General features: G+C 41.9%; 2 protein-coding genes across 8 annotated transcripts; both read right to left on the reverse strand.

The window, feature by feature from the left end:
- Positions 1-486: 486 nt before the first annotated feature.
- Positions 487-12,092, reverse strand: ephx4 (epoxide hydrolase 4). The gene is made up of 7 exons (XM_030434081.1): positions 11,446-12,092; positions 9,667-9,752; positions 7,847-8,004; positions 5,372-5,500; positions 4,897-5,000; positions 3,210-3,358; positions 487-1,488 (listed from the first exon to the last, which is right to left on the reverse strand). Exons 1-7 carry the CDS (start codon positions 11,686-11,688, stop codon positions 1,248-1,250), a joined length of 1,110 nt encoding a protein of 369 aa, XP_030289941.1. The 5' UTR covers positions 11,689-12,092; the 3' UTR covers positions 487-1,247.
- A 2,038-nt stretch (positions 12,093-14,130) lies between these two features.
- On the reverse strand, positions 14,131-26,539 carry brdt (bromodomain, testis-specific). Of its 7 annotated transcripts, none has more exons than XM_030434053.1 (20): positions 26,121-26,536; positions 22,866-23,135; positions 22,538-22,675; positions 22,036-22,174; positions 21,799-21,920; positions 20,884-21,234; positions 20,669-20,797; positions 20,077-20,274; positions 19,795-19,976; positions 19,412-19,683; positions 19,182-19,295; positions 18,940-19,092; positions 17,876-17,928; positions 17,603-17,777; positions 17,101-17,171; positions 16,210-16,267; positions 16,003-16,109; positions 15,512-15,705; positions 15,110-15,338; positions 14,131-15,012 (listed from the first exon to the last, which is right to left on the reverse strand). In XM_030434053.1, exons 2-20 carry the CDS (start codon positions 23,055-23,057, stop codon positions 14,947-14,949), a joined length of 2,943 nt encoding a protein of 980 aa, XP_030289913.1. In that variant the 5' UTR covers positions 23,058-23,135; positions 26,121-26,536; the 3' UTR covers positions 14,131-14,946. The 7 variants fall into 7 exon arrangements, with proteins under 7 accessions (XP_030289913.1, XP_030289916.1, XP_030289910.1 ...); XM_030434056.1 differs by having other exon boundaries at positions 14,132-15,012; positions 16,180-16,267; positions 20,161-20,274; positions 26,121-26,539; XM_030434050.1 differs by having other exon boundaries at positions 14,132-15,012; positions 16,180-16,267; positions 26,126-26,537.
- Positions 26,540-26,808: the final 269 nt, after the last annotated feature.

Here is a 26,808-nt window from a genome sequence, read left to right on the forward strand (position 1 = left end):
TATAAAAGCTCGTTTTAAACAGATGTGATCATGCATTGCCTGAGTGCTGTCCTCTCTAAATAGCTCAGCTGGTGGATGTGTGTGTGTGTGTGTGTGTGGTTGTGTGTAGTTTATTATGTAAGACTGATGAACACACACCTCACTGTGATTCAACATCAGCGTCTCTGTTGGCGTGTAACCGTGCCTGGGAAGGTAGCCTATAAATACGAGGCTTAAAATGAAAAAAAATCAAACATGTTTTGTAGACCCAACGTAACCGACATCAACTGCTGTGTCAGTCAGCTGTGCTATATTTAAAAAAAAGCATCCTCCATGACTATTTCTGGTGTTGTTTTTTTTTCATCCCTCCTGTGTAAAGGCTTAAGAGTGACTGTTCAGAGACAGCGCCAAACAGATGGGGGGGCACGAGGCTCGCTGCCACAGCTTCAAAAACGCACCGCCGCTACTGTTATCAGGCCAGACATTTGTAAAAACCAGTGCAGTCCAACAGATTGACACTTAGTTTATTTATAAAATCAAACGGTGTAGACCTGGCTCAGTGAGTTTTTCAAAATGCAGTGTGTATAGGAATAGATACAAAATAGTACAATAGTCAACCATCACTGACGTTTTTTTTTTTCCTATACATAGAGATCAAGATAACAACATTCTCTAACATCTGAGCGAGTATCTCTGAGGAGGAAATACAAAAAAGGAAAGAAAAAAAAAAACTCCTTTTAGACAACACTACCTGATAAAGGGAACGGGAGAGTTATGGCTCCCAGAGGACTGTGCCTTAAAGAAGAGCAGAGCGACCCGGTGAAACATACAGACGCCGCGTCCTCGGTCTCTCCGGTTTGGGGAGGGGGGGGGACATCTTTACACTGCGACGGCTCGAAAAAAGTCAAAAGGCACCACACAATACAAGTCACGAGGAGATTTCTGCGCCACACATTTGTAATGCTGTAACTGACAAACTTTTAAGGCGGATGTCATGTGCAAAAAACATCTTGAAACATATGTGTCACACACGTGCTGCCCGGTTGTCCTCTCCAGTGAAGTGTGCTTTGATTCTTCCCTCTACCGCTGTTTTTTTCTTTAAAAAAATATCTGAAATGTGAAAAGGTTTAAAGAATGATTGCGTTATCACTATGTCGCTTGGTATCACAGGCATATTCCAGGCTTCCAGGTGTGGCAAGTGAGACAGGAAGGGGGGGGAGGAAGAGAGTGGGGGAGTGCTGGAGGAGGCCTCGCTGTGTGGGGGTTTTTTAGTTCCTGTAGCTTTTGCGTCCCTCGCCCTCCTTGAGGAAGGTCCATATGAGGGTGTTCACAATGTCGGGCTGGTCCTGCTGCAGCCAGTGGCTGGCCCCGGAGATGATGTTGAGACGGAAGTGATTCCGGATGTAGATGCGGCACGCCTCGGCCATCTCCTGCTCCAGGAAGGCGTCCCGCTCGCCCCACAGCAGCAGCACCGGGGACCTGACGTGGTTGTGGCTCAGGGGGAGGGAGCTGCGGGGGGAAAGGACAAAAACCCTGAGTGCAACCGACACGTTGTTGTATGAGAGAGTTTACAAGGGAAAATGTGCCTTAAAAGAGAATAAAGCTGATGTTAGAGATCTAACTTGTGATGGTTGAATTCCATGTGGCTGCTTCCGTCTCAGGGTCCTGTTACTAATTGTCCATGCAGGCCAACGACTTAATGTGACATCTGAATACAACAGAGATGTTCTTGATACTTTTGGTGACACCTGCGCTCTTCCTACGGTAACAAGTCAAAATATCCTCTGTGAAGAAGGCCTACAGAACGACTGTCGGACATCTGATGTCACCTGGAAACACGTGCATGGCTTGAATTTGACCTCCACTGTCTGTAGTTATGTTTCCATCTAGCTGCTGCAGGTTTAAGTTTTAGCAGATTTCTGAAATTTTGACACATAAGAACTAAAAAAAACAAATAATTTTCCATCAGCTGTATAAAAAACAGGAACATAGCCACGACATGTCAGCTATCACGTGCAATCAAAGAGTCTTTATGAACTCTAATGACTGTTCGCTGTCATTAAAGGGAAAGTTCACCCCAAAATGAAAACTCAGTCATTATCTACTCCCCCCCCGAGCCGATGGGAGGAAAGTTGGGTGAAGTTTCGTAGTGGCTGCAGGAGCTCGAACGATCAAATCTGACATTTCTTGAGATGTCTTTGTTATGACAGCTCGACAAGACGAGGAATCCTACCATGAGAATTCTCACTTGAATGTCTATTTCAGATTAGGAATCTCGTGTTGCTTGGTGTAAACAGGATGAATGGATGTATATAAACTGGATGGATGGATGGATGGATGGGTGGATGGATGGATGGAGGGATGCTGCTCTGTGTTTACGTGTCTGTGTCCCTCGCGCTTTGGTACAGTATGCGCTCGTGGATGCGGGGAGGCTAATTGGACATGGGTCAGTGATATTTCTATTTACGTAAGCAAATAAAAGCTATTCTGAGAGGACTCGTTGCTTGAGAAAGGGAGCAGATGGCGCGCTCAGCCATGCATGTGCGGATCACATGTCAAAAAAAAAAGCATGCACTGATACTTTTCTTTGATCTGATCTGTGCCGATCACTCTCGGGCAGCTAGTCACTCTCGCGTGTGAGACTAAAGGTAAATGTAAATATAAATATCGGACAGTACTGCGGCCTCGACGGAGGGACGCGCGTCCGCCTCTTCAGAGCTCCGACAGTAGATTGCGATGTTAAATTTGCAAGCCAACACTGCATACAGTCTCTGCATGCACAACATTCATTGGGTGACATCAAGTACACGTCACATACATATAAAGTGACTGTGTGGTTTCCTATTCTAAAACTAAACACTGACACCGACTAAAAATCATCTCAAAGTACTGCAGTAAGAATGAAACGGTCTCCTATGGCAACAGCATGCCTCCTCCAGCAGCTGCTGTATAATGCTTCTTATATGATGCACTGTTATACTATAAACTACACTACCAGATGTAAAATAGTTCAAATGAGCTCTATGCTATTCACAGTACATTTTACTAATAATATTTACCACCTTAAATGAAAGTGACCCTCAATGCAGGACTTTTACCCACAATGCAGTATTTTCATATGGCAGCATTGCAACTAAAACACTGGAATATTTCTTCCACCACGTCTGTTTATAATCCCCTGTATAAGAAAATCTGAGGCGTCATCCATCTCCTGGTGAACTATTCCCCACCTGAAGACATTCCTGTAATAGTTGAGGGCTCCAGTCAGAGCTCCCGGCTGTGACAGTGCGTACAGATAGGCCTCCAGATCCTCCGCGGTGAGCCAGCGGCCTTTCCTCCCGATCCCCGTGCTGCGGCTGGTGAACAAGGCCTTCAGAGCCTGCAGCGGAGAGAGCGAGCAAACACCGGGGTGAGTTTATGTGACTGTCTGGTACAATTTGATCCAGAAAACATTTACAGAGGGACGTCCGCGTCAGTGTAATATGAGTCAGAAGTGGTGAAATCAGCTCTGGCGACCTTCGGCCAAAAATCTGGCCGCCCTGACTTGCTGCTGCTTCGACAGCATTACACGCTGCGCTTTTACTTCTGAAAACTCCAACACAGGCGTAAAGGAACATCATCCAAACTGAACATCTAGCTTGCAAATATTTCACTTCCAACTTTTAAATTTAAAAGTGCCACGCAAAACTTTAGGCATTAGGATTGAAGGGTTTAACTTTTGTAGCTCCCAAAATAAAGAGGGGGCAACAGAACCGCTAACAGCTGCATACCATACTTTCTGCTGTAGTGGCCAGCTGCTGTAAGCAAGTTTGCTCAGTTAGCTTTGCAGCTAAGTGGCCGCCACATTAGCTGACTGAGGTCTTCCTGGAACCTGAACAGTAAGGAGGTGATTTACAGCAGCTCCGATCAGGACTATGACTGGATGAGGAGTGAAGAAAGAGAGCAGCAGGTGCAGAGCCAAAATATTTTGACATTTCACTTTTGAATAAAACATTTTTTGTTGTTGTTTTTAAGGCATATGGTTGTATTTTCTGTTTAAAAACAAAAATAAGAGTTAAAGTATTAACTTTTTTGACTTGTTGTGAGTTTATTTTGTTTATTCATTAGACAATTTGAGTAAAAACGAAGAGCTTGTGAAAAATAGGAATGGAAGGCTCTCACGACTATCGCCTCTTGTGGTATCGGGCCAGGGCTAGCTGGTTAGCATGCTAACCTTGGTAAACATCTCTGCATCTCTCAGTATATAGACATTTCTGACTTCGTGTCAAAACTCCTTCCATATAACAAAAACTTGTACAAAGTGTATATACATCAGATTCTGGTTTCATGGGAATTTTATTGATTAAACAAATGAAATATTATGTGTTAATTAGCCTTTCCCATTGCTCCCAGTTATTATGCTAAGCTAAGCTAACCATCTCCCAGCTGTGGCGTTATATCAAACGACAAAACCACTAAAACCTGAACTGTAATTTTAAAACCAAGACTGTGCATTTGTAAACATGAGCTATGCACCTTTTACAATTACATTAAACCGATGATGAAGTTTCAATGTCATAAATGATGTTACTGATTTCTGAATATCACATTTTAGTAATCAAAGTGATAAACTTGAGATCAGACACTCAACATTATCACTTAATTGCTGAAAAAAAAATACCCTTATCCAGCTTAGCACATGATCCGGTTTTAATCTATCATTTTACATTTCCTACAGGATTAGTTGATCCTTTTTGTTTATTCCATCTAAACCTCTTCCGCTGCTTATTTTTTATAGGCGCACTGATACAGACGCTGTAAACAGCCTGACACTTTATTTACATGCAATATACACCACCACGCGTTCATGCAGCAGAGACGCAAACAAACACACGACCTTGACCTTGAAAGCGCTTAAGCCCACACATAACAGACCACCTTGAAATCATTGATGGAGAGCATGAGCTCCGGGAAGCGGGGCAGCTGGAAGAAGAAGAAATGACTGGATTTCAGCAGCTGGCTCGGATGTCGCAGGGCGTAATCTGGAGGAGAAGACGGGAGAGGAGAGGGAAGTTCAGGCGTGGCCGATGGTAATTAAAGTCTGCGAGGGGTCGTGGACGTGACAACTCTCGGTGACTTTGCTTCTCTGTTTGCGCCAGTGAAACCAGCTGTTCCAGCCTCACATTAGCCTCCTGTAATTAGCTCCTCATCATCTCCCCCTTAAGGCAGAAGAGGATTTGCCAGATGGATGCAAACATTAACACTGAAGGTATAATACCTCCTAATTAATGGTAATAATTACGGTAATAATCCGAGAGCCAAACCAGAGTCTGTCTAATTAGTGTAAAGAAAATTGGTTTTCTCTCACGACACACACAGAGTGACGTCTGATCCATTCACGGTGAAATCGCACCTGTAAACACAGACGGATGAGGACAGTTGAGGACGATGAGCTTCGTCACCATCTCGGGGTAGTGGATGGCAAACAGCCACGCTATGGTCCCGCCCCAGTCGTGGCCGACGAGACAACATCTGTTGTACCCTGGAAAGAAAAAGCACGGGGACGTTAGACGGTGCTTTGTTATTGCAGCAGCTGGACGCTCGCGCAGATGTCGCGCCGTTTATTAAAGCATGTCAGTGCCTCGCAAAAATCGATACTGTTCTCACTTCTTCATTACTGGCTTCCTCCCTCTGAGGACATTTTACACCCATCAAATGGATGTATTCCATCGTGACATACAGCCAAATGCAGATCAAGGTCAGGACGTCCGACTAAAAGGGATTCTGATCACATCACTGTTCCAGCTCCTGCAAAATAATCCCTGCACCTATGCTTTGCACCATTTACACCCACTGGTATGAATCACACAAGCAAGCCTCGTCTCAACTTCGATATCACATGTGCTTTTTAAAGCCATATATCTGCGTCCGGGAGCCACATTTGGACAATGACGGAGGGCTGTAGCTGTTTCCGCTGTGAACACTGATACTGGTTAGTGGAATGACAAAGGGGAGACGTCGCTTTAACCGTGGGTGCTTAAAGGCCAAACCTCTGACTGGCGCAGCACCATTAGCAGACTGTGAATGTGGACTGCAATGTGGAACATGTGGGTTGAACAGTTGGTGTTAACAGGGCCCCGCAGTCCAATCACAGATCACAGTACGGTAGTTATCGTATGATCGATGCGAGCCTCCCGCTTCCACTGAAATGACCATTAGGCAAATCCTCTGCGCAGCAATATGCATTATTGAGCGCTCAGCCCCCCTAAAAGCCTGTTAAGAAATTAACAATGACAGCTAGAACAGCAGTAAGAAGCTACGTAGCTATCAACTAGACGTCTCTAAAAAGCTTTCTTAAAGAGAATGTAAATTTTTGATGAGGAATGTGTTCAAAAACTGCGTGAGAATATATTTACAGGCTTCGGTGTCTCTGGGCTGGATTCTCATTCTGTTACTCTTGTGGCATTATGTAAAGCTGCACCACTCAATCTTTTATCATAACAACAGACCAAATGATGTATAATGTAAAAGATGTCGCTCTTTTGAACCCCGACAGAATTATCATCTGACTCTGCAGTTTCTCCTGAGACTCTATTGACTTTTTACGCATCTTTCAGCTCATTGCTTCGGGTTTTCAAACTTGAACTATGAGCCAAAACTTTACTGCTCTCATCAAACCTGTTTCCAGATGCAGGAGGCAGTCTGGTTTTCTTAAAAAAAATCTGACCTTGCACGACATAACAGACGGCAAAGTTAGCGACTAGCTAGTGAACATAGAGGCGCATTAAGATGCTAATCTGGAGCTGGTGGGGACCAAAAACGGAGCTAAAAGGAGCGTAAACATTGGAATTACATTTGCTAGCTGGACATGAACACAACTCCAAATGATTGCTGACGTTGCCGCGTGTCTTTGTAAGATGGTAATATTGCATTGTTGCGTGTGCATCTTGTTCCGCTGCCCCCTAGTGGCCAAAAAATATGTCAAGAAGAATGTCTGACAGTGGTTCCCTTCTTCGTACTTCGGGCCTTCATTTCTATCGGTTATGATACTGTTGTACTCACTATAAGTAGTCTGAAATCTGACAAGAAATGCGACTTTGAGTTCCATATAAAAGCACACGAGGAGTCACATAATCAGAAAGATTATAAACGAGCCAACAGTTCGGCCAACCACTAACTCAGATGTTTGTTTACAGCCTGTTTGAATCTTCTTTTTCATGATGGCTGCAGTCCCAGATCTCTACAATTCACCTTTTCAGTGTGATGTCATTATAACTCACAACAATGACGCCAAGATAAACTCCAATGAACTAAACAAGTGAGGACAGTGTGTTTATGTACGACGTACGTGCGACGTGGCCAACTGTGTTATCGCAGTTTCCTTGTAATTAGTGCTGAATCAGTAGCTGCGACACACTTGAATATGAGCTGACAAGTGTGAGGGAGAAAACAAATATAGACCTACTGGACACTTGGAGTCACTAGAGAAGATCCACTGACATTTCAATTCTAAGACAGGTGATCATATGGACTATGTAGCTAAAACAGGAGAAACTGTGATTCTACCGCGACTGCAAAAAATGCCATTGAGGCCAGATAATCATTAGTGGATGCTGGTGTGTGCAGACAGCCTCGGGCTAGCTCCCTGCTAGTGTTAGCATGCAGTCAGCAAGCTGTGGGCTCTCTGTATCTGCACAACGTCCCGTGTTCAGTAGGAGTGACTCACAGGGAGTTTGTCATGCTGTGCGGCAGGCCTGAGGGCTGTCCACAGTTTGAGACTGATAAACAAGTTTATTTTTGACTCAAGACACTGTCACAACACTGTCATCACTCTGAGGAGTTATTCAAAAAATGTCCAACAACACAGTGCACCCTGTGTCCCGCTCACCTAAGTACTCCACAATGTCCTTGATGTCGGTAACCAGGTAATCGAAGCGATAACTTTCAGGGGAGAGCGGCAGGTCGGACTCCCCGTAGCCCCGCATGTCGATGGCCACCACACGGAACTCGCTCTTGAACTCGCGCAGCTGGTAGCGCCAGGAGAACCTGAGGCACACAAACACATGCAAAGATGACTTGTTTTTACATTACATACAAAGGCGTTTTGACCGTGCGCTCAAGGAATTAAGTAAATGAAGTTGGGCTGCTTGCAGGTGGAAGTTGAAAAACGACTGACACTGGTTCCTACATTTCCCATAACGCATTTCAGTGGTGTCCATCATTTGTTCCTCCCTGCAGCGTTAATCTGCACGTCTTTACAACTCCAACGCCCATAAAAGTATGATAAGTATAACTCCAGAACAGAATTTGAGGAAATAACAGTTTTGAGGTGATGCTGAGATATCTACCGAGGTTAGCATGCTAACCAGCTAGCACCAGCTTGTCCTAGTCCAGACTGCTAGATGCACAGCTAAGCGAGCTATCTAACTAACGGCAGGTACAGTTAGAGACAGTTAGCAGTTACTCTGGTGACACGCTGCCCCCTGTTTGTTTTGAGTATGAAGTTGACAGGTGACCAATTCTTACATACTGCACCTTTAAACATGTTCAAACGTAAACAGATCAGATCAGATCTTTTAGAGCCAGACGACACATTGAACAACTGCTTTCACAGGTGGCACTCCCATGATGTTTACACTGAACTACCGGAGTGCCCCTTTAAAAATTCTTGATACAGCACAAATTTGAGATAGTTACAAAACTAGCATCACAAACTTTTCCCTTTAAAGTCAGGACTCAGCTTTCTTTCCAGCTGAGTGAAGGTCACCTCAGTATAATAGGAGCTGTTTTAGATTCTAATCCGCCCACTGATCATCTGGGCTGGGATGACTTCCTAATTGGAGATCTTGTCTGCAGCAGAGGCTCCTCATCGAGACTGAAATCCCCTTCCTCCTCCTCCTCCTCCTCCTCCAGCGAGCGAGGGGAAGATGCAGAGCCCTGACTGTGATTCTGATGAGTCAGTAGAAGATCCCCGGCGCTCAACCCCTCAGATCTTAGAATATAGATGAGGTTTAAAGCAAAGTAAGCCCCCCTCGGACCCCTCCACCCTCCACCCTCCACCCTCCTCCTGACACTCCTCTCTTTCTCATTTCTAAGAGGGAATTAGCACATTTAAAAAAAAAAAGGAGTTCTTTCCGGCAGTGTCACTCTCGGCACAGTTCATCATCTGTGTGAAGAATACCTCAAGTGAAGCAGAAAGCGCTGCCCTCCACCCTTAATTAATCGCTGTGCTGTCGGCAGCTTAGATAGTATGTTAGAGATATGGACGGGCTTACAGCTCTTGACAACCTCTCTGGCCCCAATCCAGGAACAACGCTCGACACCATTTTTTCATTTCCTATCAGGAGGGAAGAGATCCTGAATGCTTTGGACCCTTTTTTTTTTTCTCCTGCCGATGGCAAATCATGTCTGTGAATGAATGAGGACTCCACTCGCTGGCTTGGATTTGTTTTCGCAGCCCAGAGGCCAGACGGCGGAGATTGAACAGGCAGCGCTGATACATTACGGGCCGAGGGTTTCTCAGAGTCAGGGGAAAATTTGTAGGGTGGCGACCGATGTAACAAACACCAAGCGACTGAAGGGGCAATAATCTTAAATCAAGTTGCCTGCTGCTGCTGCTGCTGCTGAGTGCAGTGGAGCTGGTGCTCTCACTGCAGCTGCCCCCACCACCACCACCACCACCACCTTAAAATCTCCCCTTTGACCTACCAGAACTCAGGGAAGCCGTGCAGAAACAGCATGAGCGGCTTCCCTCTCTCTCCAGCGGCAACATAGTGAAACCTGAGGCCGGACTCCTGGGTGGGAAGAAGAGACACAGTAGATCAAGATGACACAAAAGATCAAGTCAGCCTTTTAAAAAATGACTATCACTTGGAAATAAGTGGAAGAATAAAGCAACCAACACAGGAACGACAATCATTAACTCTCTTAAGACGACAAGAGTTAACGTTAACTTTGAGACGCCTTCCTGAAATGTTTGCACACATAAAAAACCTCGAAATCAAGTTTACAGAACACGGCCGATACTCGATTTTTTTGAGGGGGGGCGATGTCTAAAGTATAACGATATTAGGGAGTAAAATATCCCGACAACGATATATCGGACAGTAAGCACTTTGTTTTCTTCCCTCCCTCAGCTGTGGTTATCTAAATGTACACGTACCGGACAACATACACACAGATATTGAAAACATCAGTCGACACATGTATTGATCGGGTTTAGCAGGTTTTTGGGGGATGAGTTTGCACTGGAGTAGCTCTGTTTTTAAGATCCTCTTGCTCAATTTTGTCTTTAACATCTTCTCCTCACATTGACGTGCGGTTCACTAGATCGCTGTGTTTTCGAGGATCGCGTCAAACTGAAGATTTTCTTTCTTTCTTTCAACCTCCCCTCCCTGTTTTGAGAAGAGATTAATACTGTAAATCTGTTCAAATCTGTATCATGAAAGCAGACAGACTCCCCTGCGAGTTGTTTATTCATGAGCTCACTGACTGACAATGTCTGTTTATTCTAACAGCCTCAGTCCCCTTTTTATAAAACATACTCACTGCACAACCTCCAGCCTGCACGGCCGTTCTCACCGAGGCAGATGTTGACTCTGCAGACACTGAATATCTCGTCTTGTTCTTCTTCTCTGTCTGACTGTGCTTTATTCTCATTTTTCTCTCCACCTGCACTTCAAAATCTCTGACTCAGTATTCATCCGCATCATGAACGGACGTAAAATCAAACATCGGCTCATAAAAGGACGAGATGGCAGAACGATCCTGCACGAAATCGAGAGGAGTGGTTCATAAAAACAACACAAGTCAGTGGCTGAAATGTAACTTAGTACATTTACTCAAGTGCTGCACAGTCTTGAGGCACTTGTACATTATTTGTGACCCTCTTCTTCTACTTCGCATCACCGTATAGGAAAGTATTGTGCTTTTGACTTCACTACATTAATTCAAATTGCTATAATAAATAGTTTAATTTGCACATTTTCAAAACACAGGATCAGCTGAGAGTTGAACTGAAGATTACAGCAGTGGAAATAAGTATTTTTCCTGATATGACTCGTGTACTTTTGCGCACATGCATGCCTGTGGTGACTGGTCGGGGATGGTTTTCAGTGAGGGACATGCTCTGAGTGTTTAATTACATCATGTTTGAACACAGAGGATGCTGGCTGGAGGTGTTTTTTTGGGGGGGTAGGGAGGAAGACGTGGAGGGTGGAGGAGCTGTTCTTTCAGCACCACCTGAGCGCAGCGCCAACAAAAACGTGAAATAAACAGGCGCCTCATGATCCGCACACACACACACACACACACACATCAGGCCTGTCTGTCCGTTCACGACGCGACACCAGCAAAAGGTGTTGTAGCATTTTATAACACCTTAACATCTCAAACACACACACACACACACACACAAACACAATGGGGGCATTTCCCCTCCTTTCGCACCTTTACGCGTCCAGGCGCATGTGTGTGCGCGCGTCTTACCTTGATCCGAACATAACAGTGGGTTCCCAAGGACGTGTCATTCAGACAAGCCGGGGGAGTTTCACGAATCGACCATTGGAAGGTTGCTGTCGGCCTCAAGACGATGTTCCAGCAAAGTTTCAGCAGCGCTACGACGGTGCAGAGGGCACAATAACCGTAGATCAGCGACCAATACCCCAAAACTCTGATTTTCAGCGCAAGTCTGATGAGAAACAACAGCAAGTTGTGGAGCACTCTCGCCATCTTTACATTGCCGCATTAAAAAAAAATTTAAAAAATCTAAATCCAGATCCAAGTTTTTCTTTTTTTACCTATTGATTTTTTCCCCCCCCCTCTCTCGTGTTTAATCGCTCCTGTTTTGAATCGCGCCTCCGACAATGCCGTTGTTTCGCTACCCGGCGCACACGCACGACTGTCTGAAGGGAGGATCCCGACGAGCGGCTGAATGGGACGGTGGCAAGAAGAGCATCACGTCAGATTTCACGCTTCTGCGTGTGACAACGGCGGCGGCTGTTTGGCAGGAGACGGTGATGTTGACTATACATGGCCAAGTCCGAACATCGAGCAGCAATAAGCCGCTGGATGCAGAGCTGTTTAACACTGATCTCTGCACAGCTGAGAGAGAGAGGGAGAGAGAGGAGGAGGAGGAGGAGAGAGAGAGAGAGAGAGAATCACTGCAGAGCGCGAGGCTTCACGCAGCCATGGCAACAGCGCTGTATCCGAGAGACGAGCGTGCACGTGCTCAAAATGATTCAAATATTATGGATCAATATCAACTGTGTCACAGAGCAGGAATAACACGGAGGTCATGTCCTCGGTGTATTTGATATCTTTATACATAAATAAATATATTAATATACAAATGTATATATTTGGTCACACTATGATATCTATCCTATTAAAATGGCATTTTTTATAGTTAATTAAACTCAAATTTTCATTGGTAACAAGCAATGAAATGTGTTACAAACTATTTATTACTAATTCTTTATTTGAAAGTTGCATTTGATGTTCATAACACTGTAAATTATATATAAATACTGTGTAGTTCATTCATAAACATTGCATGGATGATGTTTTAAACCTTTACAATTGCTTTATAAATGTTTTAAGAACCATTTCATTGAATTTTAAGGGTTAGGGATCAATATTAACTGTGTCACCAGAGCAGGTATGACCAGGAATAACACGGAGGTCATGTCCTCGGTATATTTTTTTGGGTCTTTTGAAATCTTTACACATAAATAAATATATTTCTATAATAAATGTATATATTTGGTCAGACTTTATAATATCTATCCTATCATTAAAATGGCAAATTTATAGTGAATTAAACTTGAAATTTCACTGGTAACAAGGAATGAAATGCGGTACAAACTATTTATTACTAATTAATTACTGGAAAGTTGTATTTTATGTTCATAACAATGTAAATTGTTAATAAATGCGGTGTAGTTCATTTATAAACACTAATTGGATGATGTTTAAACCTTTACAATTGCATAATAAAAGTTTTAAGAACCATTTCATTGAATTTTAACAGTGATATTACTGAACTAAATCTACCTAACTATAAATTTACCATTAATTAATTGGCCACTTTGTTACTTGATACACTGATATTATTTCCTAAATGATTACTGGTTCTGTCAAAATGCAGAGAAGTAGACAGATTTATACTAGTAGGAAATTTTAAGTGCTACAACTATGATACAGCACTAAGAATATATTGTTTAAAATGTTCTCTATGGATGGATGGAGGTGGAGGTGGAGTTGGAGGTGGAGTTGTGGGGAAATGACCTCAGTATTGTTTAAAATCCTGGCTACGGCCGTGGGTATGACGCATTCATATTATATCAGCTGTAATGCGGTCACAGGTGTGCTGCAGGTCAATTATGGTGTCGGTGAACAAAACCCCCAGACGAGGCAACACCCACATTAAGCAGGTTAACAATGTCAGATTAGCCTAATCCCTCACGTGACTGGACATGTCACAGATTAAGACCTTTGTACTCCTCAGATCCAAATACAAGAAGCACAAAGATGACAACGGGGGGAAAAAAGTGAAATCATTAATAAGCAACAGTCACCTAAATAATTAAAATGGTCTTCGCATATATTTATCAATTAACCCTTCCACCCCTCCCCAGATTTTCACTGTCTTTTACGCTCTTTCTCTTCTACATCATTTGTTTATGTATTCTCATATGTTCCCTTAAAAAAATCATGTTGAATTTGAAAAGAAATTCGACGTTATTTGACAAACATTGAAGAAAACAAGTGAAGCATCACATGAGGGCATCGTTACCAAACAGGAAAGTGACCAGTGGGATTTCTCACCACCTGACATACCCAGTTTTGTTTTTTATTATTTAAATAATTGTTAAATAGACTCAATCATAGACTAAATGTCCGTCCTCCTCATACGTACACAGTCCTCCAACAACAGTGTTGCCAGATTGGCTTGATGTTTTCCAGCCCAGTGTTTCCGTAAAACCTGCGTTCTGTAATAAACACTACAAATCAATCTGTCAACGACTGCAACCATATTTATCCATCATCACAAGTGTTGAACACAGACACGAGTTGACACCTGAACCAGATTATAACTGGATGCAGTGACGAGCTGATGCAGGTTGCTTAGTGAAAATAGTTTTATTTTGAGTAAAAAAAAAAAGAAAAAAAAAGAAATGAAATTATTTATTCGAGCATATACAACTGTAACATACAGAATATGTTGATAATCTCCAAAACACAATTTTGGAACAGGCAGAACTGTATGAACAACAAAGTGCAGTGCATGTACAGTTAACACAGTGTATGGCATTTTTTTTTCAAGTAGTCAAGCAAGTGAGGAACTGAGATTATTCAATTCCTTTTCCCACGTTGGAAACTTTGGCGAGGAGACCAACCGATCTTTGTTCAAAACGTACTTTGCAGCGCGTGCGAGTTACATATTCACAGAAATCAGTGTTTTGTTTACATAGTATATTTTTGAGTGAGGATAAAATGAAACATGGTGGCAAAAAGGTTCATCTAACAGGGTAACTTAACAGAAGAACAAAACAACACTGCACAATTCAGCAAACAAGACAGCAAGGCGGGGTTTTAACTACAGTGTATGGATGCATTAATTAGCTTGTCATACTGGCATCAAGGCGGGAGGACTCAAAAAAATAATACAAACAAACAAACAAACAAAAAGCACGCCAAATGATGTGATGCAGGTTTAAATTTCCACAGTGCCTCGTCCCAATCACCTCACATTTAATAGTGCGTCAGTGAACACATTTAACAACCATTTCAAATACAAATTAAGGGCAGGGCCCGTTTAATACTATTCTGCGTTTCTTTTCACAATTAACATTTTATATTTTAATTCTCAAGAACATATATATGGTTGACGTAAAGTCGTCTTCTGTGCCCAGGAAAGAACGAACAGCTCAGTTATTCTCTGAGATGACACACAAGTCTTGCACGAAGGAGCTTTTTTCCCCAGTTTTAATCCAGGTTGAGCTCAAATGAAGTCATGATGTCCCGCTGCATAGTCATGTCAATACCAGACATCTGTAATGAGAACAATAAAACCACACAACAGTTGTTAAAAGGCCTTTTTACCGATACCGGAACAATACAACACTAAAACTCAGATGAAGGAACTCACAGCCTCTCGCCGGCGACGCTCTTGCTCCTTTCTGCGAGCCATCTCTCGGTCCCTGTCCACCGAGGACTGCGTGGTCACGGCTTGTATTTCTGTGGGAGACTCGGGTGACATTTGCTGCTCAACATCTTTAGGAGATTCTGAGGTAGTGTCTTTGCAAATGCTCTCTGGTGAATCGGGTTCTTCTTTAGAAGGTTGTGGGTTCGTTTCAGCTTTACATGGACCTGGTAAGCTAGAAGGAGAATGTCCTGTTAATGAGAAGCTGCTCTCTTTAAATCAAAAACTGGGATTTTAAATTATGCTGAAACAATGTAGTCTTGGCATCTTTTAATCCTCGTCTTTGGGCGGTACATTTTAGTTTAGTATATAAAGGATAATATCAAATAAAGGAATACAATTTTGTACCTGCTCTTTTCGGGAGCCTCCCTCTCCTTGTTTCCTTCCTCCTGTTTCTTCTTAAGTGCTTTTTCACGTTCTTCCTTTTCTATTGCCGCCTTACGGAACTGCTGGAAGCTTTCTTTCGAGGACTTGATCGCAGTCGGAGTGACCGACTGTCTCACCAGTTTCGCCCAAGACTCAGCGTTTTTCAGAACAAGGTCCTAAACAAGAAAAATGTCCATGTTTATCTGCAATAAATATCAAGCGTGGTGAGAGGGGGTGGCACTAACGAAGATCAGATTTAAAGCTTCGATCATTGATTTTTAGCTTCTAGGGGGGCATAAAAGTATGTGACTGAACTAATGTCACTGTAGTTTCTCATTTTTAATTCTCCATCTAAACTTAAATCACGTGTGGCGCAACCCAACCTCTGCATCCTGAGCTGCAGAATTCAGGAAAAGTCAAGAAAAGACAACAGCGATGGATAATATCAGTACATCCAATTAACGAATGCCAACCTTTTTGGGAACGTGGGATTTTTCCTCTTCAGCAGATTTACTTGCTGTGTTGGTGTAAGGCACCTTTGTCACCTGACTGTCAGGAAGATCCTCAGTGTATCTGAAATCTGACACAGTCACGACAAACGTCAGTGTTCTGCTAAAGAAAAGGTCATTCAAAAAAATATATAATAATACCGTCAAATGAATGGCCTTCTAGTGACTTACTTGTCTCTTCGTTGGATTGCCATGGGCTCTCTCTCAGAGGGGACAGAACCGGTCCCTGCTGAAAGGTGAGATTTAGTTTTAACATTAAAATCTTCATACTTAAATCAGCAAAGTAGTCAGCATATAAAAGTGCTGTACACTATGATTATCATATGCTACGGATTCAAATTTCCAGATATTATAGTTGTGCAAATAACATGGCACAGTATAGGAAAATGTCACTATAGGTCATGTTGCTTGTGGATCTTTCCTACTGCAAATGTGATGGACCATGAATACTTTTTAAAACAAATTTCATAGTTTAGCTACTCTGTTCTCTCTACCCGGGATCTCAAACTGCCACCGGCATTTGTGTTTTCTATTATGTTAACAATGTAAAGGTTTCTGAAATATTGTGCTTTCTTGTATTACTTGAAGGCTGAAGTGGCCCTCCTACGAGATGCAAATACCAGCAGTAGCCCTAAGCTAGTTTGAGTTTCAGACCTCTGATTTAGACCATTTAATTTGTATGTGCAGCTTTTATGCTTACCTGAACTTTACTGAAAACAAGGCAACTGTTAGATAATGGGCTGATGCCATTTTTTGTTGCCCTTTGAGTACAGCCAAGGAGCAAAGTTCTTTGTAAATGCAACTTTGCTGAAAATGATTGAACAGCTACCCCAATATCTTAATTTCAAGTTAAATCACACAGCCAAATGACCCAAGAGGTCAGAAGTAAGGCAACACTTTTCTAAATCCATATAATCTTTACCACTGAATACACTGACCTGTGTGATCTTTTTGATACGCAGGTCATTTCAGCGTTGACAAAAGCGTTAAAATCATTCACAAATCAATTGCGTCACAACGGCCGACAGTGTTTGTACAGTGTTGTTGTTTCATTAGAAGTACCTCAAATCTGGTAGCAGCCCAGTCCATCAGAACTCCTGGAGATGCCATGGGGGACAAAAGGGCAGACAAATCTGTCAAACAGGAGATGGTAGATATTGATTTTTAACACCTCATAGCTGGACATCAAACATAAAACCAGGAGCAACTGACCGATCCTGCATTTTCCTGCCCAGCCCATTTACAACTGAGAGTCAGTCAGTTTCCACTTCCTGAACTTGTGTTTCTGAAGGACGCTGAGCATATGGGACAATTAAGAGGAACAGGCAGCCTGAGGTGAACAGGCGGTGCTGCACGAAGGTTCATGTAGATATTAATGTACCATTCATAATGTAGAACTATGTAGATTGCTGAACAGGAATGCTACAAAAAGGCTGGGAAGGAATGAGGAGTTAATGCAGAATAAAAAAAAAAAGGACAAGAAAAAAGACAAGTGTAAATATTTGTTTATATTCTGACAAATCATAATTCCTTGTTATTTGAAGGACAAAGAGGGTGGCGGTACCTGGAGGTGATAAAGTCAGCTCCTTACTGGTCCGGTCGGCATCATGGTGTGTTGGGTGGCTTTTGGTTTGTGCTACCGAGGACTGCACAGCAGGCTGACACGTCTTGACTGAGGCTTTTGTCAAGTCTTTAGTGTCCGATATCTGCTTACCGCAGGCAGCACGAGCAACCTTCGACTTAAGAAGAGATCACATTCTTACTTCTCATTGTCGCCAGCAAGGCTGCAAAACCACAAATGTCTTGATTACAGCAGTGAAATAATTAATGTATTCACCTTCTTAAGCTTTTGGCAAGAGTCTTTGCTTTTCTGCTTCTTTGTTTTTGGCACTGAAAGACATTCACAGTTGTAGATCACAGTCTACAGAGGCAGGCATCAGACATTTTCTCTCAAAAACCGCTGATGTAATTCATTTCTCTTGATTAATATTGAAAGATATGTGAATAACACAATCCTGTACATTTAGTTATTGTATTTATTACATTAGAAATTCAAGCTCAGAATTTTCTATTGACTATATTGAGGTAATCATACAAAACTCAGAAATATTTATTTATTAATATCCATTGATTGAAATCTTGTTTGGCTGAGCACCAGTGGGTTAGTATTTCAACTTGCTGTCTTGCAGAAGTGTTTTCCAGAATTTGTGATATGACCAGGGTGCTAAATTACCTCTATTCTCTACTTGCTTAATGGCCAGTGAATATCTTATTTTTCCAGCCACTCAACATTCATTTTTTTTAAGGAGCTGGTGAGTGAAACAAATATACTGGCCCCTTGCTTATTTTACAAACATTTGGTGGTGGTTGATGTAAATCATGAGCCCAGAAGACAACTGTGGGGTGTGGTTACAGGAAACAAAGCAACGCTTCTCACCCATTGGTGATTCTGAGTGATGCCTGAGGTGCAATAAACATTCAGCCACAGAGGGCGATGAAACTCTGCTTTTCAGCATGATATTCATTTTTTTCCTTTAGTGTTGACTTATTGATGCCCTTGCAGATAAAAAATAAACCTTCTATTTTTTTTCCTCCCAATAGTCTGAAATGTCATTAGAAAAGACATGTGCACCTCCTCTGTAATTACAGGTTATTGAAAGTGTGTGTGGGAATTAAAAACAAAGAGAAAATGCCTCATGAATGTGCAAAGATATAACACTATTTAATATTTTTATCATATATAAATATATATTAACCAAGACAAATGGGGTTTGAAATGTGCTAGTAAGTCGCCCTGGTGAATTGTGCCTATGGCTTATCTCTTTATTTTATAAAAGGGTCGAAGGGTCGGGTTTGACAAGGGTTGGCGAGGGCAGAGCGCTGAGGGGCAGAGCAGCTAACCTGATTCAGAGTCACTGCTATCAGAACTGCTAGAATCACTACTGCTGTTGGAGCTGGAAGACGAGCTGCTGCTGCTGCTGCTGCTGCTGCTGCTGCTGCTGCTTTCGCTGAGGCATGGAGGGCAGCTGAAGTCAGGAGACGCAATGACTTTAGCTGCAAACAAGGAAAAAAAAATGTGTAATTTTACATCTCAGATGTGAAAGCATTATTCCGATGATTGCACTGTTAAATTCAGTTCATACCTGCCGGCTTTTTTTTCTTGATCAGGTTCTGCTCTTTACTGGCAACCTGAGATTTACCAGCATCCTTAGGTTTCACAGTCTTCATTCCTCCTGTGGGCTTCACCAGCTTCTTTTCTGCAGGACAGAGGAGATATAAACTCTCCATTCTCATTGCAAATTAAGCTACAGGAAGTGCTGAAGTTACAGTTAAATCTGATTCTGGGGAAAAAAAAAAAATGTGCTGGACTTACGGCTAACGTTCTTGTTGCATTTCTTCAGACATGCTGCAACAAACCTCTGCAGCGCTCTCAGTGTGGAAGGCTTAAGCATTTCAAAGTCAACCTCAATCTCCTCTAGAGTGGAGCCCCGCAGACAGGACTCCCTGGCATGAATGATGTTCACCAACTTGCCCAGTTTGTCGCCAGGCAACTTGTTGATGTCCAATTTCAACTGCTTCTTCTCCTGGTAAGTTACTGGAATTGATGCGAGCTCATCCTCACGTTTTAAAGGTCTGTTGCCTTGCCTAGATATACATGCAATACATATAACGTTAGCCATGGTTTTAGAATAAAACATATAAATATGATAGCTATAAAATATAAACCACATTAAAATAACAATAAGGGTTACTTACAAAGCAGCGCTCTTGCTGTTGGTTATTTTTTCCACAATAGATTTGTATTTTGAAGATTTGTGCTTTAGTCTAGTGATGTGCTTTTCTTTAGCTCTTTTCTCCTTTTTCAGCTTGTCTTTCTTCTTTGGTTTCTTCAGGGGCTCTTGCGTAAGCCTCTTCAGCTGATCCGTGACAGATATCAACTGAGAAGCCAGCCATTAATGAGAAAATTAAGTAAAATGCACTGAAGTGAGTGAATTCTCAAAAGCCATTTTGCACGGTTACTGGCATGTGTATACCAACCCGCTCCTTCAGATCCGCAAGCTGTGTGGCCACCACCTCTGATGTACCCTCTGCCTCTGAGGAGCTCTCACTTTCAGAACTTACTGAGGTCGACTGACTCCCAACTCTGTCTCCTTTTCCTTTGTCAACCTTCTGTTGAGGTATGGAACAATGCTCTGCCTCCTGGGGAACCTTCAGATATCTGGCTTCAAAAACTTCCTGTCAACACAAATGCAGATCGAACCATGTACAGCATGTCCATATATCATTATGAGCTGTTTTGAACGAGATTATATGGTGTCCCAGTGACGCACTTGATCAAAGCCAGCTGAAATTAATTTTATTTTACTGTAGTAATATTACAGCAAATACCATTAAACATGTTATATTACTCAACTGCTTGGAGTAATATTATTATAAAGTAAATTTCTGCTGCAGCACATTTTCCACAAACAGGATTAAATAACAAAACATAGGTTTCTACCAAAAATTGTGTTTTTACGTAGAGAAAAACAGATTTATTAGGTTTTAAGGATTTTCCCAATGCATTTTTTGGTCCTTATGTTACCTTTAACTACTGCCATACTGATGACACGAAAAAAGAAAAAAATACCTGCAGTTTTCTTGCCATGTAGACCACCTCATGTGAAGGTGGATTGTATTTGTAACAGTTAGAGAACATCAGTCGGACATCAGCAGCAAATTCCTTTGCACTTGCATACTCTCGTTGATCCATTTTTTTCTGAGGAAATAACACATCGTCACGAAAACTGTCGGGAAATTATGGGAAAGAATGTTACACACTCCAACAAGTCTTTATCATCTTACCCTGATGGTGCTCAGGTCCATAGGCTGCTTGATGATGTTGTGGTAGTCGTGCAAGCCCAACGCAACTGCATCAACAGGGGTGTAAAAGGGCCAGGCGTATGGATAGTGTCTCTTTGAGAGCATTTCCTTCAGGATATCGTTGCAGTGCCGGAGCTGCTTAGACAGTTTGACCTTCTTGCCCTCAAAGGTCGGCAAGTCTTTCATAGGAGGTTTAATGGGCCTTCCACCGCCTCTCCTAGAGAATAATGTACAAGGTGCTGAATGATCCTCAGCCTGGGGTACCTCACTGCCAGTGATCACTGAGGTGGTGAAGGGTGTAGAGTCTGCTTTCCTCTTTAAACCTTTTTTAATCTGGAAAAATAGAGAAAGATTTAACATAAACAATAAATCACTATATCACCTAAAATCGTACAAAAGAGGTGGGCATTTTGGCATTAAAAAGTTGGTTAAAGGCTGAAAACAGGCTATGTAATCTGTAATGTGATTTACCATTAGTATTCATTCACAATGATTCAATTTGTGAAACTCATTGTATGCAAAGGAGAAAGTCCGTTTAACATGAGAAAGCATTTATTGTAGCGTAGTATGAATAAAGTTTATGATGTCCACCGTCGTACCAGCGCAGAATGAGCTACTGCAGGGGATATGTCGGAAATGTTCTGACTGCATTTTTTTACGCTTCATTAAAAATGGCAAGAAAATGTAAATCATGCCAAAATTAAAAAACTGATTTTGATTTATTTTCTTACTAAAACACACAAGCATCAGAAAGGAGTCATAAACTCTATGATACCCAATCATGGTAACGATCAGGCTAAAAAGACAGACAACCTCTACATGTTTTCACACTGTTCATTATAAGGTTTAAAGTCATGTACACTGTGAAAGTTGCTTGCGAACTCGTAAAATACTTACTGTGGCATCAATTTGTGCTGAGAGCTGGATGGGCTGGATGAACTGAGGCACATCAGGAGGAATGACTGTCACTGTCTGCTGGAGAACAACTTCTGACACAAGGGATCTCTGCTTGATAGCACCTGCATGGCAGGAGGTAAAGTGAATTGTCAAATATATCTGCAGGTAGAGAGAAAATTTGACGTACTTCAATAAATCCCCCCCAAAAAATATGCAATAACATCTTGGGCAAGTTACCTGCATTCATCTTTCTCCCCTTCACTGGTTCCTTTGCAGTGATTGATGTAACCTCTAACTCTTCCTTCGGCAATTGGGACACTTTCTGCAGAAAAAGCTTCTCCAGAGTCTGGGCCATAAAAACAATGTCATCTCCAGGCTGTGGAAAATAAATGTATACAAAAGTATATTACCAGGAGGTAAAAGCACTCAGTGTAGCATGCACTCTTATAGTGACCCAGTTTCAATTAAAGAATATATTTTAAGAGAAACTTTAGCACTGTAATAGCTTAAGAAGTGTCGGTTAGGTGAATCTGAATTTTCTCATTACAGTAAGACAGAACACTAACCAGGATTAGTTAACACTGTGTCAGTTTGCAGACCTACTTCTGCATTACAAAACTTGCTCCTGGCTATCTTCCTATAGTATGTCCATTATACTGTGTCTGTGTGGGCAGACTGAAATGCACTTATAGTAGAAGTATGTAATGCAATCGATGTATTACAAGTTGTACTCTCTTACCCGATTGTACACATAGCAGTTGGTGAACATGGTGTTGAAGTCTTTAATACAATCCAGTGCTTGCCAGTAATATTGGTTTTGCAGGCGCTTGTTAATAGTGCCGAGATCCATGGGATTTGTAATAATTGTATAATAATCCTGAAAGACAACAAAGGGATTGGCATGAATGCACCAGTTCACAGTTGAATGGAACTTGATCCAGCAGGCAAAGTCCTCACCACATTTTGTATAAGGTTCAAACACTAAAATCCTACAGCTTGATAGAATGATGGCAACTCAACATTTTACTGTTTTGCTGTGATACCACAGTTAGAATTTTGTTGCTTACTGGGAGACGCAGTTCCACTGCATCAACTGGCTGGCGAAAGGGCCACGAGAACTGATGCCTCCATAAAGCTTTGATCACCACCTTCTCCAGATACTGTAGCTGATTGGTTACACGTCCAGGCTTCTTATGATTTATGACCTCAGGCGGAGGGGGGTTTCCACTCACAGTGGGACACACTTTCACATCAGACATCGTGATGTCCAAACGCCATGAAGAGGGAAAGTGTAGGTAGTTTGCTGTACTGCAACTTGGTTCTCATCACACGTTTTCCTAAACAAGGAGTGAATAACAGTTTCCATTGCTTTAGTAAAAATGTAAATTGAGGACATTTTGATAATATAAAACAAAAGAATTCAGTCAGTTTCTCCTCAGTCCTACATGTAACATATTTTGCCTGTATGCCTTACAAGTAGGGCTGAACAATTAATTGAAATGTTGTCCTCATTGCAATATGAAAAAGTCTTAACATCCAAATCGCAGGAGCTGCAATTTATCAATTTAACACCTGCTTTATCTTTTAATAGCTGGAAGTTAGGGATTCATGGTTTTCCCTTCAGTATTGTTCTAAGTTTTAAATTAAAAAGTCAAGCCTCCATCCTAAAATATCTACTTTGTCATCTCATGCAAAACTACGTTGATTATCTGCATTTGTACCTGTGTTTAATGCTCTTCAACAACTTGCACTAGAACCAAAACACCCACTAGCAGGTTTAAATCTAGTTCGAACAAATAAACTGAAAAGAAAAAAAAAAAAACATGCCAAGAAGCACCAAAAATATCAGCACTCACATCCACCTCTCTGGCATGGCATATGGAGAAAACAGCGTGTCGATTACAGTATGATCAATATCGCCTACGGGCTATGAAATCAAAACGTCCCTGTATTAATTATTCACTCAAACGAATATCTGATCATATGGCAGAGAGGCACTGCTAAAAGTAGTGCAAAATAACAAACAGTGCCAAAAAAGTGCACATACATCGACTCTTTAATTCATTCAATCTTAACAAATTATTCTATTGACCAGACATCTGCACACTTCATTGCTCCCCATGTAAAACCAAAGAGATCCCAGATCAATACTGACCGTATATTTAAAAATGCCAGTCAAATGGATATTTACAGCAAGAAAGCAGAGCATGAGCATAAGCATGGCTTATGCTGCCACCTGCAGCACGTCTCAGATATTGTTCCATTCAACATTTTAGCTCAGGAAAAACAAATTAACTATTATTGAGCCCTTACTCCAAAAGATGTTGGGATGCTGCGTTGTGCATTAATAAAACAGAATGTGATCATTCTGAAATATACTCAATTTGCAAAAGCCCCTGTCTGGAACATTCCATACGTCTACAGGTTCATTGGTAACAGGTGATAATATCATGATTGGGGGTATGTAAGGGGGATCCTTGAAAAGGCTCAGCTGCCAACAAATTAGGATGGGCTGGAGTTCACTTTGTCAAACACATGACTGTATAAAGGATATTACTACACATGCTCAGGAACACGTTACATAAACACTATTGGTAAAAAGTAGTTTTCAAATGATTACATTGTTTTTATTTATATTTTACACATAGTTACATTTTTTGGGAATAAGGGTTATACATTTGTTTCAAGTAAATACTTCAGTGTTTCCAAAAGGCAATGCCCTTCAGACAGTATGTCCTATAAACAGCGTCATATGGTAACAGAAGGCACAAGTAGGGTGATCTCAAGGTTTATCTTATTGTGTATCCATGTGAACTAAGTTCAGAGTAAACCTTCTGAGCCCTTTCAAAAAACAACTAAACTCTATATAAATGTTTAATGATGCAAAAAGCCAAGAGGATAAAAAAAATTGTGTGTGTGTGTGGGGGGGGGTATAACTCACTTTATACTGAAGATTGAAGTGACATTCTTACTACTTAAATTTTTTTGTCATTTTCGTTTCTTATTATTGTCACACTTAGTCTGATTTGAAATCCAACCCAAATAACTTTACATTGCAAGTTCTGCATCTTATTTCGATTTTTATTTCCTTTTTTTAAAGGTTGTTGGGTGCATGTAGGTGAATTTCAAGTGGCGTAATAACCACTCTTCAGTGACTAAATAATGAGCTCCTCAGTCTTGCTGTCACAGTAACCTGGTACTGGGTCTGTCAGTCAGTTGAAAGAGTAGGGGTCACGTGGTATTTAATGTGAATTATTTCATACAGATATTATATACAGTATTATTCTGACATAATTGAAAAATGTCGAGCTGAAACAATTCTCAAGTAACTGCTTGACAGAAAAGAAGCTACTCAAACTACTCATGTTAGTACGTTTGTGAATTATTGTAGTCGTGTTCCAGGTAAAACTGACATTCAAACATGGAATTTCAAACCAGGATGAAGATGTGAAAAGACACGAGGCTGTCTTTTAATGTCCATCTGTTGGTGCATTCGTAACATTACATGCCATATGAAAGTGAATCATCACTTCACCTGCCTCGAGTTTTAATGCTGCTCTAAACTAAAATCTAGACGTTGGAGACACGCTGATTTACCTTAAAGCCAATATCAACTGAAGGCTTGTGCCACTGCTTTTTAAACGCCACGCATCGTTTTGACAGCAGGCATGGCGGGCGGCATGCTGCACTGTTGACAGTCCTCGGGCCAACACGTGAAGCCGCCGCCACCACGCCCACCGGTTAGTTTAGCAACTTGTGTAAGCGGTTAGCTAACTAGCACTGCAGAGAGGACGTTGATGATGATTACCGAGGGAGCAAGTCAGTTATTTAACAGAGCTTCGCTTCGTTAATTTCATTCGCTTCGATTTCGTTCGACGAGCTAGCTATGTCAACGGCTAAATGGTAACGCACGCAGTCACATTAGCCGACAGAGGCTATTCTGAAAAATGCCGAAAATGCTAATGCCGCCAGGCGACTCTGTGCACATTAGCTAGCTTGCTAGCTAACTGGCAAATGGCACTGCTAAACGCGTCATTTTTACATTTCTGCAGTTTCGTTTTGTCCAACGAAATAAGTCTTACCAGGTGGATTTTGACTCAAGAATCCCCCAAGCAAGCATCCCGTTAGTTAGCACATCTAACGTTTAGCCAGCCTCAGTTAGCTGTAAATATGTGGTTGCGTTACCGTTATGGGCTCCTTGTCAACTGATGTCAGCTTTCGCAAATGATTCACTCGTTTGCAGGAACACACCAGCGTCCGTCACACAAGCTAATGTTTGTAAAAACATGGCATTTGTTAAGCATTTACCGAGCTAGCATTACCTTACGAGATATCAGGGGCTCTTGCGTTCAACTCTTCGGTAGCAGGCGTCTCTACGGCAACCGCCTCAGATTTATACCCGTCTGCTCGAGCCTCTAGAACTGATTGGTCAAAACACGACCTACACGTGTTGCAGAGGGCTTTTCTACGGAGAAACGTTCCAGAATTTTTTTTAAAAAATACAATCTTCTGTGTTCCTTGCGAGTTTGTTACGTTAGCTAGCAACCTGATTGTTTTTAAAGCATTGTGTAAAGATTTTTGTTGACTTGTTCCAAACAAAATGGCAGCTCCGTGTCCCCTGCGGAGTATGTCTCGATGAGTTTAGCGATTTAATCGGTGAGCAGTCACCAGCCTGCTCTACATAATGTCTGTTGCTTGAGTGTCAGCGTGTTCAGACAGCCAGTGGCTTTCTGGCTGCCACATGAGGAGGGCTAACGTGTGTGTGTGTGACGACAGACGGGAACGGAAAAGAGGGTTGTGGGCGGAGTGGTGGTTTCAGGTGCTGATCCAGGAGCAAAAATCTGATCGTCACTGAACAGAAAAGTTGCCAGCCTCTCTCAGCGATAAAAAGAGAAGAATTAATCCGACTGACATGAAGAATCACAACAGTTTGACACAAGAAAATCTCTTTGTATACGATGTAAAGCGATCAGATTATTAAAAAACACGGACGAGTTTGTACTTTCCCAA

This window comes from Sparus aurata, chromosome 11 (genome assembly GCF_900880675.1).
Source record: "Sparus aurata chromosome 11, fSpaAur1.1, whole genome shotgun sequence".
NCBI classification, from domain to species: Eukaryota; Metazoa; Chordata; class Actinopteri; order Spariformes; family Sparidae; genus Sparus; species Sparus aurata.